Consider the following 21,261-nt stretch of genomic DNA (forward strand, 5'->3'; position numbering starts at 1 on the left):
TTGGAATTTTTTTGGGGATATTTTTGGGATTTTTGGGGGGGAATTTTTGGGGATATTTTGGGGAATTTTTGGGGGATTTTTTTTTAATTTTTTGAGATTTTCTGGGGATCTTTTGGGGGGTTTTTTGGGAGTTTTTTTGGGAATTTTGGGAGGTTTTGGGAATTTTTTGGGAATATTTTGGGAAAATTTTGGTGATTTTTTGCGAAATTTTGGGGAACTTTTTGGGATTTTGGGGGGATTTTTTGCGGACTTTTTGGGGAATTTTTGGGGGATTTTTTTTAATTTTTGGGGATTTTTTTGGGAATTGTTTGGGATTTTTGGGGGATTTTGGGGGGGGAATTTTTTGGGGGAATTTTTGGGGGGAATTTTTGGGGATTTTTTTATTTTTTTGGGATTTTTTTGGAATTTTTTTTATTTTTTGTGATTTTTTGGGGATTTTTTGGGGGATTTTTTTTTATTTTTTGGGGAATTTTTTGGGATTTTTTGGGGATTTTTTGGGGAATTTTTGAGGGATTTTTTGGGGATTTTTGGGGGGATTTTTGGGGGATTTTTGGGATTTTTGAGGGGATTTTTGGGGCAATTTTGGGAATTTTTGGGGATTTTTTGGGGATTTTTGGGGGGTAATTTTTCGGGGATTTTTTTTTAAAATTTTTTTGAGATTTTCTGGGGATCTTTTGGGGGGTTTTTTGGGAGTTTTTTTGGGAATTTTGGGAGTTTTTGGGGTTTTTTTGGGAATTTTATGGGAAAATTTTGGTGATTTTTTGGGAAATTTTGGGGAACTTTTTGGGATTTTGGGGCGATTTTGGGGGGATTTTTTGGGGAATTTTTTTGGAATTTTTTTGGAATTTTTTGGGGGGAATTTTTGGGGATTTTTTTTATTTTTTGGGATTTTTTTAAATTTTTTTTATTTTTTGGGATTTTTGGGGGATTTTTTTGGCTTTTTTTGGGGAATTTTGGGAATTTCTTGGGAATTTTATGGGAAAATTCTGAGAAATTTTGGGGAATTTTTTGGGAATTTTGGGATTTTTGGGATTATTCCTGCCCCATAGATTCCCTGCCCCATAGATTCTCTGTCCCATGGATTCTCTGCCCCATAGATTCTGAAACCAAAATTTTCCCCAAGTTCCCCCAAAATCCCCAAAAATTCACAAAAAATCTCCCAAAAATTCCAAAAAATCCCCAAAATTTCCAAAAAAAATCCACAAAAATCCCCAAAAAAATCCTCAATAAATTCCCAAATTCCCCCAAATGTTTTCCAAGAAGAATCCCCAAAATCCCTAAAAAAATGTCCCAAAAAATCCCAAAAAAAACCCCAAAAAATTGTCAAAAAATCCCCAAAAAATCCCCAAAAATTCCCTAAAAAATCCCCCCAAAATTCCCAAAAAAATTCCCCAAAAATTTCCAAAAAAATCCCAAAAAAATCTAACAAAATAAAAAAAAATCCCCCAAAAATCCACCAAAAAATCCCAAAAAAATCCCAAAAAATAAAAAAAATCCCCAAAAATTCCCCAAAAATGCCAAAAAAATCCCCAAAAAATCCCCCAAAATCCCCCCAAAAAAGCTCCAAAAATTTCCAAAAAAATCCCCCAAAAAACCCACAAAAATTTCTTAAAAAAGTCCCAAAAAATCTCCAAAAAATCCTCAAAAAATCCCTGAAAATCCCCCAAAAGGCCGGAAAAAAAAATCTCAAAAAAACCCAAAAACAGTCAAAGGGCAAAGGTCATTGGTCAAAGGTTAAAGGTCATGGGTCAAAGGTCATAGGTCGGGGGTCATGGGTCACAGGTTAAAGGTCATAGGTCATGGGTCAAAGGTCAGGGGTCAAGGGTCATAGGTCAAAGGTCATGGGGCAAAGGTCATAGGTCAGGGCTCATGGGTTAAAGTCAAAGGTCATAGGTCAAGGGTCAAAGGTCATAGGTCAAAGGTCAGGGGGTCATAGGTCATGGGTCAAAGGTCATGGGTCAAAGGTCATGGGTCATGGGTCACTGGTCATGGGTCAAAGGTCATAGGTCATAGGTCAGGGCTCATAGATTAAAGGTCAAAGGTCATCAGTCAAGGGTCAAAGGTCATAGGTCAAAGGTCAGGGGTCAAAGGTCAGGGGTCATAGGTCAAGGGTCAAAGGTCATGGGTCAGGGGTCATGGGTCGAAGGTCATAGGTCAAAGGTCAAAGGTCATAGGTCAGGGCTCATGGGTTAAAGGTCAAAGGTCATAGGTCAAGGGTCAAAGGTCATAGGTCAAAGGTCAGGGGTCATAGGTCATGGGTCAAAGGTCATAGGTCATAGGTAATTGGTCATAGGTCATGGGCCAAAGGTCAAAGGTCAAAGGTCGGGGGTCAAAGGTCAGGGATCAAAGGTCATCGGTCAAGGGTCAAAGGTCATGGGTCATAGGTCAAGGGTCAAAGGTCATGGGTCAAGGTCATAGGTCAGGGTCATGGGTCATCGGTCAAAGGTCATAGGTCAGGAGTCAAAGGTCAAATGTCATGGGTCACGGGTCATAGGTGAAAGGTCATAGGTCAAGGGTCTAATGTCAAGGGTCAAAGGTCAAGGGTCAGGGGTAAAAGGTTATAGGTCAAGGGTCAAAGGTCAGGGGTAAAAGGTCATAGGTCAAGGGTCATATGTCAGGGATCAAAGGTTAAAGGTCATAGGTCATGGTCAAAGGTCATAGGTCATTGGTCAAAGGTCATGGGTCAAAGGTGAAAGGTCGTATGTCAGGAGTCAAATATCATAGGTCAAGGGTCAAAGGTCAAGGGTCAGGGGTAAAAGGTCAAAGGTCAAGGGTCATCGTTCAGGGGTTTAAAGGTTAAAGGTCAACGGTCAGGGGTCATAGGTCATGGGTCAAAGGTCATAGGTTAAGGGTCAAAGGTAATGGGTCATGGGTCAAAGGTCATGGGTCATGGGTCAAATGTCAAAGGTCATGGGTCAAAGGTTAAAGGTCATAGGTCACAGGTCATGGGTCAAAGGTGAAAGGTCATAGGTCAAAGGTCATAGGTCAAGGGTTAGGGTCATGGGTCAAAGGTCGAGGTGCCGGGGTCGTGGGTCAAAGGTCAAGGGTCATAGGTCAAAGGTTTGGTGTCAAATGTTGGGGTCAAAGGTCAAGGGTCAAAGGTCAGGGATCAGGGACCAAAGGTCAAGGGTTAGGGATTAAAAGTCCAGGGTCAGGGGTCAAAGGTCAGGGATCAGGAGTGCTAAAATAAATGCTGTGCCCATGATCTGCAGGTTTCTCTTCCCTTTTTACTTCAGCCAGACTGTTTAGTCTAATCTACTACCTCCACTAAGCTCAGTGCTCCACTTAGCACAGAATACAATCAAAGTCAACGGCTCGTTTCTCCCAGCTGTGTGGCAGAAAAATCTTAGAAAAGATCTTGTGCATTGATTTCTGCAATGCCCCCCAAGTTCTGATCTGCCTGCACAGTATTTCACGTCCTCATCTGGAGCCCAGCTCCCTTTTGCCCACAGCCTCCCTGGTCCAAAAGATTCCAACTACTCCCAAGGCACTACCTTGTCTAAGTAATTACTCCTTTACAGTTGTTAAGCTGGCAGGATTTTCTGATTCTTTCAAATGAAAATTTAAACAAAGATTTGAATTTGCCACAGCTACAGTTTCCAAGTGAAAAGGTACAGCAGGCATCTGAGAAAAACCCCACATGGAGCAAGCGAAAAACAGATGCATTGTATTACTTGGAAACTGGAAAAAAAAATCTGAACTATTTTTTCCATTTACAATTATTTCTTCATATGCAACTGGGCAGCAGTAGAACCAAGACTTCACTGAACAATCTACAAGTTTTGCAAATGTCTCTGACAGTGTAAAACATGGCCTTAATGCTGCAACATGAAGGGCTGGACCCAAAACCCCCCTTAATCTCAGCAATACTAAGCAGGAGAGAAAGAAAACCCAGCAAGAACTCTGGGAACCCCACACCTTGACAAAATACATCGCAAAGCAGCAGTGAGTGCATACTGATCTTGTAACATGCATAAGTTTCAGGAACACAAAGGTAATGGAAACACATTCAGAAAGTTTGATGATAGCCCAGGAACAGAGTTGGTTTTTTGTGACAGGGCTGCTGAAACTGCAATTAATGTAAGGAAAGCACAGGCTGCCAAGGGGCTATTTTAGTGTTTGGAGAGCAGCACAAGGTTGAGAAACTGCAATCGACTTTAACTCAGCTGTTTTGCCAAAAATGACATTTATCTTTGAAAAGGACAAGCCAAGCCAAAGACAGAATGCAAGCTCATCTATAATCAATAACAAATCTCAAAATAAATTAAACAAGGTTGCGAAATTAGGTTTGGGCAATAAAGACTCGATAATTAAAGAAACTACAACAAAGTATTATTGGAAAAATATTTTTGGCTGTGTTAACCCAGAGGGGCCACTGCCCTGGGCAGAAAGCCAAGCAGGGCAGCCAACACTTGCTACAGCCCCACATCCTACCTGCCTTTTGGATGCCCTCCCTGCTGGCATGTTCAACTCCATTTCCATCCCACCCACCCCCAAAGTTAACCCTCCCTGCTTTGCCCCAGCCCTGCACTAATCACAATCCAAGAGTGCATTTCTATGCACAGCACCTGTAACAGCAGGGGATTAAACCAGGTGTCAGTATCCTCTACAATTCACACAGTGCACTAGAAAACCACATCCATTAGCAAATATCCTGGGGGCACCACCTGCTGCAGAACAGACCTGAATCACACACAGAAGTTATATCCCAATAGTGCACAGAGATGCCCAAACCAGGCTTCCAAGGAACAACCTGGAAAACAAAAAGTGGGAAAAGCCTCTAATGAGAAGTACAAGGCTGTGGCAGAGATCCCCTTGCACAATGAGACACTGCTACCACAGGGCACGAAATCCTGTGGAATTCCCTGAGGGAAATCCTCCTCACAGCCCTTCAGAAACCAACCCACAAAATGAGCCCTACAACAGCTTTGCGGTAAACATAGAACAGGACCCTTCAGCCATCACTTCTGTGCCTTGTGTCCTGGTTTTCTAATTTACCTTGTTGGACTGCCTGAAACCAACCTGTGGGATGTTCCTGTCAGGGAGTGCTCAGAGCCAGGCACTGCTGGCTCCAGCAGCTGGCCCAGCACAGCCTTCCCTGCATGGAATTGGGAGGGTAGGAGGAACATGTCCCGAGTCATGACACTCCTGCCACTCTGAGCATCTACACTGCGCCACTTTTAGTCACTAAAGAAAGGGCAAGGGGCGACAATCAGGGCAGCAAAGGGAACAAGAAACTTCTTGTACAGAAATTCATACCTAAACCTCATTCAGAAGGGAAACACTAAGGCCATTCAGAGAAAAGCTATGCTAGAATTGCTCTGCAAGAAGCTGAGAACACAAGAACTCTTGAAACACCTCATAACAAACATTCATTTATTGTTTATTTCCCCCATATGAATCAACCATCTCAGAAATTCCATCACACGCAGGGCAGAAAAAGGTTATATACAAGAGGGACATACATCCCCAAAATAAGATGTACAGATTTATCGTGGAAACCAAGAGGGAGGGGAGAGGACAAAACCAAAAACAAGGACATTGCAGTCAGACTTTGACTTTCAGTTACAGAAGAGATCTCTATCTCCATGTAAGTGGGGTTTTCAACTATTAAATAAATGGCATCTTAAAAATAGAACATTTGACAATTTCAACACAGGTATTATTATTTCTTTTAAATAAATATTGCATGGAAATGATGCTGCTTTGCCACCATAGCTGCCTCCTTTCTTTCTGGGATTAAACAATCACCCCTGGGTTTCCTTGGATTTATGATTACCTTCTTAATGGCAAATGCTATTTCTTCCACTGCTACGTTTTGATTTCTGCTTTTATTTTTTTGTTTGTTTGTTTTTTTCAAAGGCCTGAATAGTCCCAGGTGAAAATGATGAGCTTCCTTCCTAACCCTCTGCAGGCCTCTGACCTGGCTCAAGGTTGAAATATGATGGCTTTTCTTAAAATTTCCTATTATTTGAACAGTCTTTCTCTGTATCCTGAAACAAAACCTAGCTTCCTGCTGTGGAGCTTGGCAGTGATGCTTCCAAGATTGGTTTTGAACTGAGAGCTCCCAAAGACCTCCCACATGCCTGTGACACAAACTGCCTGTGATGCTCTTTCCTGCAAAGCCAGGGGAGTTTGTCCTGGGAATGGGAGCAGCCCTCACACAACCACTTCTGCAGAGCAGCAAGCACCTCTCGTGGCAGCAGGCAGGGACATGGATGCACACAGAAGGAAAGTACCAGGACACCCCTGTCCCTGCTGCCCCGCATGTTTTCCTCTAACACTCTGCTATGGTTCCTGCAGGCTCCCACTGTGGTTTCCAGGTTCATTAAAGCTTTAGTCTTTCCTCCTCCTTAGCTGGTGATCCTAGAAGTAGCTTTGTCTTCAGACAAAGTCCAAAGGTGGCATCGATCCACCAGTCTGGGATCAAGTTCCAAAGTGCACATCAGCCTCCAGGCTGGCTGCCCATCCCCACACTTCCTGAGAACAAAACAGTTAATGCTGAGCCCTTCTCTGACCCTGCTTACTCTGAGCAGTCGCTGCTGCAGGGGGGAGGAGTGCAAGCAAAGCTTGAGAGGTAAAATGGGGAGGGGGGGCATGGATCTTCCTTCCACTTGTTAGGACAGCTCATCCCTGAAATGCTCTGAGGCTTTTAACAAAGTGAACATAAAAGGCCAATCCCTTCAAAGTGCAGAAAGGCCCAGTCATGATCCTGGTGGTCCTGCACTGCCAGGGAAGGTGATGGGAGAGCTCCCCTGTGCTCAGGACCAGCATGCTCCCATCACCTCCTCCCAGAACCAAGAGCCCAGGCTTCCCTGTGGCAGGGGCCCTTTCTACAGAAACTACTTGTGGAAATGCAAACCTTTTGCTGATATTTATCCATTTTCATGAGCCTCAAACCCACAGACAGGTATTTTACAAAGGGGGTGCTTCTGCACATCTGCAGACCTGTTCCTCCCTAATTGTGAAATTATGTGGAAAAGGGAGATAATTCTTTCCTGTAAACACAATTATTTTAGGATATCATCCTTCTCTTCATCAGCCCCATGGGTGTCAGAGAGAGGGTGAGGGATGTGAGAGGGGACCAGCAGGCTAAGGCACACTATTACAGATGAGGACGGCAGAATGCTGTTGTCACACCACAAGGAATCTTTGGGCAGAGAAGGGTGTCATCTCACTGAATACACAAATGCCATGGATGCTGCCTTCACTGATACTGTGACCAGGAAAAGAATGCTTGGAAACAGTTCATTATTCCCTTTCTTGTTCCCTTGGCAGGTTTCTAAGTCACTGGGCCCATCCTATAGCATGGCTGAGAGAACACGAGCTGTCTCCCACAAGAAGACGACCCTACTTTGGTACAAATCCTGCTCTTAGATATTCACCAAGACCCTCAATGGTTGCAAGCAAATATCCAAATGCAAAATTTATCTTATGTTCTACATTCAGCCACTTAATCCCTCCTTAACCAGAAGCAATTCCTTCCTATGGAAGCTCTTAGAACGATGTCCAAGCAATCACAGTAAACCAGTGTAAGCTTTCCACCCCCACCCACTGAAATGAGAAAAACCAGCCCAACAAAGAATCCTCATGGTGACATCTCTCAGCAGAGAGGCAGAACTGTTCCAAACATACCACGTAGTTTTGCCACCCCAACTGTGTTTGGCTTGCAAGGCTAAAGCTGAGCCAGCCCCTCAGTAACACAGCTGGAGTGCCTGGGGCATGGATGTGCATGAGAGCACAGCAAGGAGGACCAAAGCAGTGATGACGTGAAAAGAAAACTTGCAGCACTGAAGGCAGTGGCTTCCTCAGTTATGTCAGCTGGCTGACAAAAGCAGGAGGGTGAGGTTGGAAAGCAGGCAGAGCAGATCCTTTTGCTGCTTTTCCTGTAACATAACGCTGTTTGGTGCTTGATGAGGTTGCTACTTGCTCTCTGAGGAACAAAGATACCAAAGATTGCATCTGTGCTTGCAAAAGCAACTCCTCTGGCATGTTGTCTGGGCACTCAACTGCTGCAGACTGTGGGATGTTGCATAACCACCTCTGGAGGCAGATTTCCTTCTTGTCAGCATCATGTGCAATTATTGTCCTGCTGGTTATTTGCAAAAGAAATGTTTATAGACCATCAATACATTGGGCCATTCAGACAATTCATTGCACTTCATCGTTTTAAAGGAAGGTGCCATCCTCCATCTCTTCTTTTTCAAGGCAGCAAAGTGCTACCCTAGAAAAACACAGTTCAAGGGTTTTCCAGTGTAACCAGATAACTTCCAACTTTATTTAAAATATTTTCCCTTGCAGGTGCTTTGTATTGAACAATTAAAAAAAATTAAACTGTTTCTGAGGCTTCAAAAGTGCAAAAAAACTTCAAGGTATTTAACCACCTGGAGAACCAGTTAAGGCAAATTTGCTTCCAGTCTCAGCCACTGTAATCCCTGTCTGATGTAGTGTACCAGGTCTGTCAGGCTACTGGTCAGTGCCAGAGCACTCGTCGCTCTGCTGAGTTCGGCAAAAAACTCTGGGGAAAAAAGGGAGAAAGAGAAAACATTTGGTTGGTTTCATACACCAGGCACACCTGACAGGTGAGGAGTGACAGCAGTAGCACAGTCAGCCGGCCAGTCCTGTAAAACAGTGCTAGAGCAGACAGCTCAGCAGTGTCACAGGGCTGGGAAGGGTGACAAGCACAGCAGGCAGTGCAGGCAACAGGAAAACTCATCTACACACACTGAGCCACCTCCTCATGTCCTGACTTTAAAGGACACAGAGACTCCACGGTAGAGGGGCAAAAGTTTGGGTGTTCACACCACAGTTCCTGCTTCAAGCTTCCCCCAAATTCTAAACAGGTCAAATTTGAGTGTCTTCCTGAGCAGCACCGAGGAGCACACACAGCTGTGGTCCCTTTCCTTCACCCATCCTCAAACCTTGGCAACATCAGGATTTCTCTATTTGTGCATCTTGCCAGGCTATACAGCTCTGGTTTGGATTGCTTGTCAAGCAGATCTCACATTCCTCCCATCCCACCACCAACTCCAGGCATCCCACTCCTCCTCCCACACAGGAGGTGGCTCTTGCAGCACACCTGACCCTGCTGTGAGGGGCTGGCAGGCTGCAAGCCCCCCTCTGTGCTGGCAATGCTCTGTGCAGGTGACCATGAGCTGTAGGAAATTCTCACACCTATTCCTTAGCAGTCACCTTTCCAGCACATTCCTACATAACCTGCCTTCCACTGCCCAGTCCCTCACTCTTCAGCTCCATCTTATTGCTAAATACCTTTTCAGAAATTGGTCGTTCTCCTTTTTGACATCCAAAGATTGAAGCTAAAGGTGGAAAAATTCTGCTTGGCTGTGCAAGGAGCTCTTCAGAAGCAGAGTGCACAACACTTCCTTTCTAATACTTGCCAATACAGAAGCAGAGAAGGCATTCCCTCTGGTTTTCCTGCTTTTATTTACAGAATACATGCCCTCCATAGGGGATAAAAGGAATTCAAACCCCCTGTCTGAGCAAAGAGAAGATAACCTGATCTGTCAGCACAGCATCTTATGAAAGGGGAAGGACTTCACATCCATGCCTGCAGCCTCAGCTTTTCCTTGCAGGGGAATATCAGAGGCTGAAGACAACCTGTTACTGCCTCATGATCCAAGAGCTGCTCTGAGTTACAGTGAGGAGCTGGGACCTGTCAGCGGACTCTCCAGAAGGCACTTCAGCTCTGCACCAGTGACTTGGGCAGTAGTTACAGCTCACTGCTTTCCAGTACCTTAGGACTTCCCTGTTTATAAGATCTTGATAGCTAAAGGCTGTTGCTCTTTCTTCATCTTCTTATGCCCAATGAATTGCATAAAATCAAGGATGTAGCCTTTTTTATTCATTTGGTGTTTTCCCTCTCTGCCTCTTTGTATATTTCTCTGATTATCAGTAAGTTCCAGTTCTGAAATGCTTCCAACTGTCCTGAAGCGACACCACCACCAAGCCTACATGAGTATTTACTGCTCCCTTGCACAGATCCATTCCCTACAGAGTATTTAGTACCCCTACATCATCCCCCTACAGCAGGGCCAGCCACACAGAGCACGTTTTGGATTTAGTCTTGACTGATGCAAGGCTGTGCTCAGGCTGCCCTCCCACACATTTTCCTCCATGACTCACTCCTCTGCTTATTAGCAGCATGCACTGCTATGTGACAGTCTTTTATCAGCCTTTTGAGGACAGAATCAAAAATGCCACACAACTGCTGCTGCAAGCATAGATTTGCTCAGAGGACAGCCAACAACCAGTTTTTTATTCAAAGGTGACTTGGAAAGCCTTTTGATTTTCAGCAACTGCCTCATTAGTGTGAGGATTTTTACAGCCTTACAGCAATCCAGCCAGGCACATTGTGCTTATTTTCTTTTGCAAGTTTGCCAACAGGTCATGGCAATGCATCTCTTCAGCCACTCTGGCTCAGAAAACTTTGTGTTGCATGGAAAATGACACTGCTGAGGCCACGTAGGATGGCAGGTCACAGGCTGGACTGCACCCACCCTGTGGCTTTTGTGTATTCACCACTACTTGCACCAAAGGACAATACAAATTTTTAACAACAAAACTGTAAAATAAAAAATAAAAGTTGCAGCAATTCTAGGAATTGCTGCTGGTAAATACTGGGCACATGCCCAGAAAGGATTCAAATTCAAGTGCTGCTCAGTTTCTCTGTTAGGCAGAGAAGCCAGCTTCACCATTTTCAAGACAAAATGATTTGGAAATTTGGCAAAAACTACAACACAAGGCTACAGGCCAAAATTATATTTTTAAACAAAGTGAACCAACTCAGAAGAGCTCAGTGCCCCAAAGGGAGAGATAGAAAAAACCCAAACCCCTTACACTTCTTGTGTTACCACGAAGCAAGTTGGCTGGTTTCCTGCACTCAACACCCTCACCCCTTAGCTCTTGGACATTTGAGGATGCCAAGAAAACCTTTTAATAGGAACACTCAACAGCATATCACCATCAAGTATCTCTGTCAATATGCCCTGGCAGAGATATTCAACATATTTCATGCTTTGATCTTTAGGTATGGTGCTTGCTGCACTGAGTGTCAGGATTGAAGCAAATACACACATAACCATGACACGAGACAGAAAAGACAAAGGGCAAAAACTTACCTTTATTCTTTCTGGCCAGTGCATCAGCCTTTTCCCAAATTTCATATGCATGGAGGATATAGGAGGTGATGTTGACATAGGAAGAGGTGACACTGGAGATATGACAGGAGACAGTGACAGTCGAGCCAGTGCTGTTGCCAATGCCACTGTGGCCAATGCCATTGCTATCATTTGATCCCGGCTGAGAACTCACAGATCCAGCAGGAGAGGGTATTGGAGAAAGAGGAGAAGGCAAGCCTGTGCTTCTGCAGCAGAAAAGAAACACCATCATAAACATTCAACTTCAGAGCTAAACATCTTTCTGCAAGGCTGCCTCATGCCAGGAGCTATCTGGTGTCATCCAGGCCTGAGGCATGGAGTGGACTGCTGAAAAGTGAGATGTGTTCAGCTACAGCACAAGCAATTGCACTTTGAGGGCAAGTTTGTGGAAGTGATTTATAAGGACTCTACTCAACAAGAGAAAATGTGGGACCAGACATTGAAAAGGGCCACCCATCCATCTTCCAAAATCTACACCTACTCGTGAAAGTCTTCATGAGATTACCCAAGTGTTTTCCCTAATGCCTTTCAAGTCAGGCATACTGAAACTCCCCTCCTGTGGAGGCTGGAGCTTCTGGCACCTCCTCAGAGCAGCCAGGTCAGCCTACACACACGTATTTATAGACCCAGGGCAGCTAAATGTGGTCAGCCGGCCGCCTTCCAGACACAGCCTGGCTCATCACACCCTCACCACTTCAACCAACCTAATTTTAGTGCCTGGTATGACAGGGCTTGCACCACTGCTCTCAAGAGACCATTTACTTCTCAATGAATTATGCTGTGCAAGGTGGCCAAAAAATGTAACTGGAATCAGCACCACCGTCAAGGTCCAAACAACCTTCTCTTGGTCACAGATTTTGAAAGACAGCCTGGTAGCTGCCACATGAAATGACCACAAAACATAGAAAAGCACTTATTCACTGTCATTGAAACACAAACACATGAAAACAAATTTTTAAATCTTACCTTGCAACACCCGGAGAAGGTGCTTGTATTACTCTGAAATTACTCTGCAGCAAGGAATAAAAGTCTAGTTAGTTTTGGACTGTTCAGCTGACATCAGTAACTACACCACAGTCATCCAGCTTAGTGATACCTGTGCCCTACCTTGAAGTGGTCATTCAGGAGTCTGGAATACCTCATGGCAGTGTCTTTTTTGTAACCAAACATTGCCATGTGCAGAATGGACTGGCAGCGCATGCTGTGGACAGAAACACACCCGAGTGTCAGTGTTTGTGCCCAGTCCACATCAGCCTTGTGGGATGGAGGCAGGCACAGCTCAGCTCAGCTCTACAGGAAGGTCAATTAAGCTCAAAACTTCTCCTTCTGATCATGATAAAAAAAAGACTTTGTGAAAAAGAATCACAAGGGAAAGAAAGAAACAAGGAAGGGCCTCCTCTGGTCTTTCTTACAAACAGGTGCCCAGGCTCTCAAAGGTGCCAAAGGCTGAGTAAGCCCCCATCCAGAAGTGCCTCATCCATGTTCAGCTACAGCTTCAGTTACAGCTCAAACATGGGCAGGCAAATCACATTCTTTCACCTTAGGTGAAAGCCCTTACGTGTTCTCAAATTACCAGCAGATCAAATTTTAAAGCCTGTGCTTTCTACATGTGGTCCCTTGTGATCTCCCAGCTTACTTTAGAGTTGTTTCAATTAATTCTGGTTTTTGTATTGTGTTTTTTTCCATTCCTTTATATTGGTTTTTCTTTCCTTGCATAACTCTAACTCCTATTTTTCACCCCTGGAAGCAATGGATCTTTCCCTCTATCAAGTTTCAAAGCAGTGCACAAAGGAACAGAAGCGCAGTTACTCACCGTAACACAGCAAAGATTTTTCCGTGTGAAGAGACGGAGGAGTCTGCAAAGGGTTTCAAAGTCATGATGAATCTAGGGAAACAAAACAAACAGGAACTCATCAGCCACCAGAGCACTCTGAAGCCCCACAGTTTATGAAAAAAAAGTGCATGCCGTTATCTTAAAAACAGCCAGAAAATCAGGAAACCTGCCCCAAGTTCTTAGTCCTGGTACAAGGAACTTGGTAATATCTTGAGCAGTGGACTGACTGTGTGTCAAAATGCCCTCCCCTCCAAATATGCCAAACTGTCACCCTCTGAAAGTCACTTACTTGATGAGAACTATGGTGTCACTGAATATGCTGTAAGCTGATTTTGGTTCCAGCACGTCTGATTCCAAGGCAATCCCGTATTCAATGAATAAAAGAGCAGCCTCCAGGTACTCAAAGGCCTTTCCAGTCTTGTCAGTCTATTGGGAAAAAAATTCTCATTTTTAAACTAAGACCAAGCACACTTCTCTCAAGCATACTTGAATTCTCTTTTCTTCCTAGTTAGGCAGGACTTGAAGAAAGAAAAATATTTCAGTCTGGTCTCTTGGTGAAAATCAAAAGGTTCTCAGCAGAACCCTTAATGTGAATCAAGTCATCAGCTTTATGTACTACATTTGTCTCTCTTTGCCCAATGGTTTCCTTGAGTAATTTATTATCTTCACCTTTTTTTAGATACTGTTGTCTGGTCTTGGAGGCTTGCCTTCTGCGAGGCACAGGGAAATTTCCCACTTCAGTATGCCCTCACTTCATTTTTAAAGGTAAACAGAAGTCAGCAAATGGACATTATCTGACTGAGATAATTATTTGCCATAATTAGCAAAGCAATATATTCACTTGTGCACACTGTTAAACTGCACAGAGCAGAGAAAATCAGATCTGCCAAGGCCACTTCCATGTCTCAGTCACCAGCAAGTCAATAACTACCAGGATCCTGACTTTTCTGACTTTTTAAACTGTCTTAAAACTAACTGTTCCATCTGTTTTCTAAGGATGCTTTTATAGCCCTGCAAAGCTAATCCCTGACAATGCCAGTTCTGAATCCCATTTTCTAGACATGTTTGCATCAAAGAGAAACATTGAACATCTGGCAAATAAAGATAACATCCCAATACATGACTGAACATACTCCATGTAAGGAATATGGAAGTCATGGTAGCCAGTGACCCTCATTCCCACACACTCAGGTATCAGGGCTGAGTGCAGGAGCTGGTCAACATTCCCAGCACAAGGTCAAGACTTACCATTGCATCAGCTTTGTGCTTCAGCCTCTGGGCCTGCTCAATGTAGTATTCCTTTGAATGCTGCCTGAATTGGGGACAGAGAGGAAAAACAGATGAAAAAGGGTAGGATAATTATCAGTTTTACTTTCTTATCTAGGGGGTGCTATGGGTTGATTGATTTCTTTAAAAACATATGTTGGACTAATACAGAAAATTTACATTTAGAAATAAAAAACCACCAGAGGTTGGGCTTTTATGGGAATAAATTAATTTACTCGTTCCCATGGAAAGTCAATAGTTACATCATCTATCATTCCTCAAGTACAGATCCATAAATACATTCTAATTGAAACAAAGTAAATTTGGCAGCAACCACACACTTACCTGACACCAAAACTTGCACTCAAGCTATCTGTTTACAAGAGAGATGTAATTTCCAAAGTAACTTCCCTCAAACCAAAACTGTTGTAACACTTTGCTTTCTTGTAAACCTTTACTTTGTGGAGGGTATGAGAAGGCAGTACAAGGCAGGTCTCTACACATCTCTCCCCCTCTCCTTTCTCCCAAAGAAGTGCTCAGGAAAAAGCAGAAGCCAGGGTGGCCTCACAGCCAGCCTTGCCTCCTATCTTCAGAAAGTAAAGATGAGGGGTATCAAACAAAAACTTACTTTTCAGACTTGAGCAGAGGTCTCCTTGGCTTAGAGGTACCATTTGGCAAAGAAGGCACTGGGAAAGGCTTTGTGACATCACCTGCAGATGCCTGAAAAAAGAGAGATAAAGCTGGTTAGAGAGATATGCCTAAATCAGTTCCAAAGTCTGACTTTCCTAAATTTCAAGTGAAAATGTTTATCTGTCCCAAGCATAGTCTATTCTCCAGGTTCTCTTCCCCAGCAAACCCTGCTTGCTTCTCACCTGACTGCTTGTCATGCCTAACACAATTCAAACTTGTCCCAAGCTCAAAGAAATTCAGCAGCAGGCTTCCTTGCACAATGACTAAGAGAGCAGTGAGGCTGCAAGCAGAACAGTTTTAATGTCCTCTAGCCAAGGCAGAATGGTAAAATCTATTCACATTTATTTCCACTTTAACCACACAATTGCTGATTCCCCACTACTAACTACAGGGAAAAGGAAAAAGCAAGCAGTTAGAGCCAGCTAATACAGTGTCCACAGTCTAGTTTAACACACACACACACAGCAACATCCCAGACCACACACCCTGAGCCTCCAGTAAACAGTCACACAATCAAATTTTGTAACCCAGGAATGCAAAGAACCAGCTGCAAGGATCATGAACTATTTTGTAAAAAAGGTATAAAAGCTTAAACCTGGGTTGTTGTCAATGCCACAGGTTGCTTGTTCTCTTATTTTTAAGCAATGCCCTATTTCTTTTTATAAGTACACTTATTTTTACACCAATACACCAGTATTGTATTTGCAGTTGCCTACAATCTGAAATGGTGATTAGCATAAACATGATTCTCATGTCTTTGGTGTTTGCAGAGTATGTTTCTGAGAGAATCACACAGCACCCCTGTTGGAGGAAACATCCCACCAGTTATCCTGGATACCTACTTTGATGGCCTTTGACAGTTCTGTATTATTTCCCTCCACTTTCCTGTGCTTGGCAAACAAAGGATCCTTGTGGTTGCTCTTATTCCTGGCAGGGTTATCCATGGCAGGCAGCTCATCAGTCTCACTTCTGGGTCTCTTTTGGGTCATCCTGGCTGACTTTGGTGCAGGTTGTGCAGCAGACACAGCTGGCAGTGGCGGGAGCACATCTTTCTTCTGGGTTTCAGATGAAGCTTTTGGTGCTCTAGACATGGGAAGCAAATTGATAAACAAGGTGTACATATAATGTAGGAATTTTTTACAAACTTAGTTACACCATCTGCCAATTCTGTTTAAACTCCTGTGGAAGTGTGAGATGATTTGCTAATACAAAGAATTCAACAAAAAGCAAAACAAAACTTTAGGGTCTTCATTGTGCTTGAAACAGCAAACCTTCACCTACCATCAACATACAAGCAAGCTGCTTTTCAAGTAGGAATAAGTCTCAGAACTTGTCCTTGGAGTAAACACTTGTAACCAGAACATCAGGACATTGCAAAAAAAGCATGCCTCCAATACAGCCCCTTTTCATTCAGTAAGAGAGGTGATTACAGTGACTAAAATCCCTGGGACAAATCACCCAACAAGGCAAATGAACTTCAGCACCGCCTGCCTCACCCCCTTTCAGTAGATCATATTTTCTGTGGTCAGAGGTACACACACTGACACTTGATACTGTATGTGCTTTGACAGAATTAAACTGAGTTCCTCCTTTAAGACTTGCCAGATTAACTGGACAACACTTACAAAGTTGAGAGAGACTTAAAATACTATGCTTTTAAATGGCAGAGATTATCACATTTAATAACATTAGATTTCCGACCATCTGAAGTTAGGATGAGCAAGGAACTCTGACAACTCTAAGTAGCACCAAATAGTTCTAAACTTTGTTTTACCACTGCTCATTCACATATTTTTATTCAGTTTCCCAAAGATTCTAAGAAAACACTGAGCAGGGAATCCCAGCCTGTGGACTGCAACATCAGAACAGGAGGAACTGAGGAGACTGAGGTGAACATCCTGCTTCATTTTGTTGTGCATGGGAAAATCCTCTCCCCTCTTTCACCACACACTTTTCCCATGGTTTGGTCCCTACTCACATCACACACATGCTCCCGAGCTTCTCCACCTTGGCACAGCTGATGCTCCACAGAGCACAGAGCCATCACCTGACCTGCCCAAGTGCACTGTCTCCCCAAAAATGAATCCTATCCTTCCCACTCCAGAAGCCAGAACATGACTAAAACAGGTGCTCATTTTCACTGAGAAAAAGGGAGGAACAAGCCCCAGAACTGAAGCTCTTGCAATACTACCACAATCCAAATATCCCTTCACCCAACTAAATATTGTCCCAATTCCTCAGTGCTTCCAGACCGCGTCAGTGTTTTCTCTTCAGAAAAGCAGTTTACTCCTATTGTCAGGACACAAACCTCAACACTACACACCAACTCAAGCCAACACTTCAAATTCAAGCCACAAGCAAGCAGGAATCAAATGCAGTAGCCCATGACTGAGGCATGAGTCTCTCCTCTCGGGAACACTGCCCAGTTGGAAACACGCTCTTGGAAGCACTCACTTGAGCAAAGGCCTTGCCAGAATGCTGGCAGTGCTCTGGTATGCCAATTACAGGGGAAGCTCCAGCAGGCATACAAGCAGCACTGACATGCTGCACAGGGAAAAGGAGGAATTCCTCATCACAAAGGCCACCTGAAATTCCAGACAGTCAGGACTCAAAAGCACATTGGTTTTGTGACTGGTTGCTTTCAGGATGTAAAGGCAAATCTGCTGTAGATAAGGTTTCAGAAGGAACATTATGTTAGAAGCAAACTCATGAGTATAAGGACAGGAGATACAGTTCCTTGACCTAAGCTGTTTAAGAAAGACTTTGATTTATACATCCTTCTGCCATTCCACCACTGTATACTCACTTTAATTTACTGGAGTCTTTGTTAGATGAAGACTGCAATGATTTCGTTTCTTTTTCTGATTTCATTTTCTTCCTATCAGTCTCTTCCTTCTCTCCCCTCTAATAGGAAGTAAAAAACCAAGAAAAATTAATTAGGTTTTCAAAGTTCACACAAAATATAGACAAACACAGCTAAATTTGATTGAGTCTGGTTAAAAAAAGAACCAAACTTATTGGAACCAACAAATTGCAAATCCACATCACAGAAGATACAGATTGCAAGCTCATTGACAAGTAATCTAAAATGACATTTTATCATTAATTTAGCTTGGATAGATTAATTTCTTTGTAGTGGCAGGGATGGAACTGCTAAACGTGTTGCTGCTACCAGTAATCAAAAGCAAGGCACTTGCATGTGAGTTAGGTCACACAGATACACCAGATGTGAAGGAAGTTTGGTTTTTATCCCCAAAATGCTGATATAGGTGAAGTTTTAAAGCACTGGTAATCTAGGGACCCCAGAGCTGGATGCAGCACTGCAGGTGGGGTCTCACCAGAGAGAAGGAGAGAAGCAGAATTCCCCTCCTTCAGCCTCCTGACCACACATCTTTGGATGCAGCCCAGGACACATTTGGCTTTCTGGGCTGCAAGCACACACTGGTCTCTCACAGCCTCTCACCCAGCAGAACCTCCAGGTCCTTCTCCCCCAGCATGCTCTCAGTTCTTCTCCCAGTCTGTACTCATGTCTGGGACACAGCCAGCTTTGTGTCACTCACAGGGCTCTGCTGTGACACACTCTGCCTCTGGCAGAGTGCTCAGGACAGGCTCCAGCACTGAGATCACATCCTTACACTGTTTTTCAGGTTCCACACAGCCACAAAAGATGTCTGACAGCTGTATCTGACCCAGCTGGCTGCTGTGAGGCCCCAGGGGTACTGATGCACTGACAGAACTGACAGTGACACTCTGAGGGGCCTTCCCTGCAGTCAGGCACTGAGGTTGCAAGGGGACACATGTCTAACATCAAATAGCTCCTCTCCTGTGTCTCTTAGAAAAAAGAAAAAAATGTGACATTGACTGCCTGTTTCCCTTTCTCCCACTGCTCTGCAAGAGCAGGAATTTCTGGGGTCTCTCAAATTTCCTCACCATTTCCCTGCTCTTCTCAATTCTCCCTCACAACTACAGGAAATTCATAAAATGGCAAAACTAAATGAAACCAAGTGCTGAACCACCTGCTCTGTGAGCAGGACCAAAAAGGGAGTCAGGGACTAAAATATCCAGAGGGAATACCCAATCCCCACAAGCCTGTGGCCAAGTCTTTGTGCAGCTGACCCAGCTGGCTGGAGGTATATTCATAGTCCCCTTTGGCAGTCAGCTTTTCAAAGAACGCTTGTGAGCAACCATCACCTAAGTTAAATAAAGTCTTGTAATTCTAGGGAAAGTGACTCTTGCAACTGGTTTTATTGTCTGAGAAACCCAGGATTTCAAAAAAAACAGAGCAAAAATATATTCTTAAATACCCAAGCATGTTAGACAGCTTACAGGGCTTTTCATTTGCTCAGGAGGGGATTTGTGACCAACAAGAAACATCTGCAGAGAGTTTTGATTCATGTTCCCTTTGATAATAGCTTTTATAGAAGGATAATGGCTCTACTCCCAACCTGTGAAGTGGGAAGTCCACACAGGTTTTTCAAACAACACCTTGCTCCTTGTACAAACCCACCTCCCATTCCACCTCTTACCTTCTTTTTTCCAAGGGACTCCTCAGGAGTGTCCATGGCTTTCCTCTTCAAGTCCTGTTTCCTCACACAAGGAAGGTCCTTGGTCTCTGCTTTCCTCTGGTGCCCATTTTTCCTAGGGGGCTGAGGGACTTTTTCCAGGTGAGAGAGATCTATTTTCACCACGAGGTGCTCACGAGTCGGGGGGTCCCTCACTGGTGAGAGCAACTTCTCCCCGAGAGGCAAGGGCAGCTTCTCCTTGGGCCAATCCTGAGGCCTGTGGCTGCTGGTCCTGATGGGGGTTGTGCCCTGGCCCTGAGGAAGGGGACTGAGAGCATCACGTGCCTGGGCATCTCCCATGAGCCTGGAGTTCAGGAAGGGTTTGGCATTGGCCTGGTGGGAGCCCTTGTCCTTTTTTTTCTCAGAGGGCTCTTGAAGTCCTGGTTTCAGGTCTTTTCTGTCACTGGATTTTGTCTTTGCTGGCTTTTTGACTTTTGGCTTGTCCCTGAAAGACTGGTCAGTGACCTCCAAAGGACCAGGCTCACTCTCCACCTTCAGGCCTCTCTTGGGCCCCTCGTGCAGCAGGGGCTTGCTGGGCCCTTTGATCCCCACAGTCTGCCTGGCCGAGGGCTCCCCGGCATGCGCAGGAGGCTTCTGGCAGCTGCGTTTGGTCGGAAGAGGAGCCTCCTGAGGAGCCCTGGCCACTTGGCTCTTGTGAGGAGGCTCCCTCAGCTCAGCATGCTGCTGGGAGGAATTGCTGCTGATGCCCCTCTCCTGCTTCCTGCCCTCCTCACGTCCATCCCCACGGGCAATGTCGCTGAGGCTCTCTGTTGGCACTGCTGGGGGGTTCACCTTGGTCAGCCAGTTGTCGAGCTGCCACTTATTAGGAGTTGGTGGCTCAGGCTGCAAACAAAAAGAGAAAGGGAGGATTCAAAACTGATGCCTTTATGGGCTGTTTCCATCCTAGAACAGCTTACCAGAGCCCAGGGACTGTTGCCTAGAGGTCTCAAAGTGTTTGCTTTTGCATGAGAAGAACTGACAACAAACAAACTAACTGGGTCCAGAGCCTCATGGATGACCAGTTGGCTGAATAAAAAAAGGACAAAAAGATCAATGGCAAGTAGCTAGGACTTCATTAGTATTTTCAGGACAAACTAGGCAGAATTTATTAAAAGAGGAGAAGTACATCATCTTCCTTCAAAGACACCATATTGCAGTGGGCAAAGTCTGTAACTGAACTGCTGGAGGGCAGAGCATTACAGTGAGATGGAAAGATAGGCTGTGTCAGAGTTTGTTTTTGGTTTCTCCCCGTTCATGCACTTCTATGGTGAGGCAGGGGAGGAAAAATAAATTACAAGGGGTTTTGTAAGAGTACCTCAAAACTACCAGTAGATTGTTTTGCATCAGCTGTGGTCTGCAGACACAACCATGTACTTCCCAGTGGCCTGAGAATGTTTTGCAAGTTGGAAGAACTGTTTGAAAGCAGAGGACATGAGCACTTCTGCAGCAGATTTTTAAAAAAATGCATAGTCTCACAATTATGAAAGTTTAAGGCACCAAGTTCTGTTTTTCTGCTTTCCCCAATAAAAGCCTCAGAAATGCCACTGCAGCAGTATCCAAGCCAAATTCAACAGCAGCAAGACTAAGCGTATTCCAGCCCTTCCTGCAGGTCTGATCCCTTCAGCTGCAAACTGGGAGAAGCTGAACCTGTCACTCAGGCACAGAGGCTGCAGGGAGGCAGCAGCTCCTCTTAAATTATCAGGAAAATGGTCTCATCCTGACACTGCCCATA

General features: G+C 44.4%; 1 protein-coding gene across 2 annotated transcripts in view; it reads right to left on the reverse strand.

The window, feature by feature from the left end:
* Positions 1-5,362: 5,362 nt before the first annotated feature.
* Positions 5,363-21,261, reverse strand: part of AFF1 (AF4/FMR2 family member 1) — a 66,918-nt gene continuing 51,019 nt past the window's right edge. For both annotated transcript variants that reach the window (XM_033059859.2, XM_033059858.2), the window contains exons 11-21: positions 19,494-20,372; positions 17,774-17,871; positions 15,810-16,050; positions 14,906-14,997; positions 14,260-14,323; positions 13,301-13,437; positions 12,991-13,062; positions 12,285-12,378; positions 12,144-12,187; positions 11,139-11,383; positions 5,363-8,518 (exon numbers count right to left, since the gene is read on the reverse strand). In XM_033059859.2, coding sequence (XP_032915750.1) covers positions 8,397-8,518; positions 11,139-11,383; positions 12,144-12,187; positions 12,285-12,378; positions 12,991-13,062; positions 13,301-13,437; positions 14,260-14,323; positions 14,906-14,997; positions 15,810-16,050; positions 17,774-17,871; positions 19,494-20,372 — 2,088 coding nt within the window. In that variant the 3' untranslated portion in view covers positions 5,363-8,396. The remainder of the gene's footprint in view (positions 8,519-11,138; positions 11,384-12,143; positions 12,188-12,284; positions 12,379-12,990; positions 13,063-13,300; positions 13,438-14,259; positions 14,324-14,905; positions 14,998-15,809; positions 16,051-17,773; positions 17,872-19,493; positions 20,373-21,261) is intronic.

The sequence above is a fragment of the Catharus ustulatus genome, chromosome 5 (assembly GCF_009819885.2).
Source record: "Catharus ustulatus isolate bCatUst1 chromosome 5, bCatUst1.pri.v2, whole genome shotgun sequence".
Classification (NCBI taxonomy): domain Eukaryota; kingdom Metazoa; phylum Chordata; class Aves; order Passeriformes; family Turdidae; genus Catharus; species Catharus ustulatus.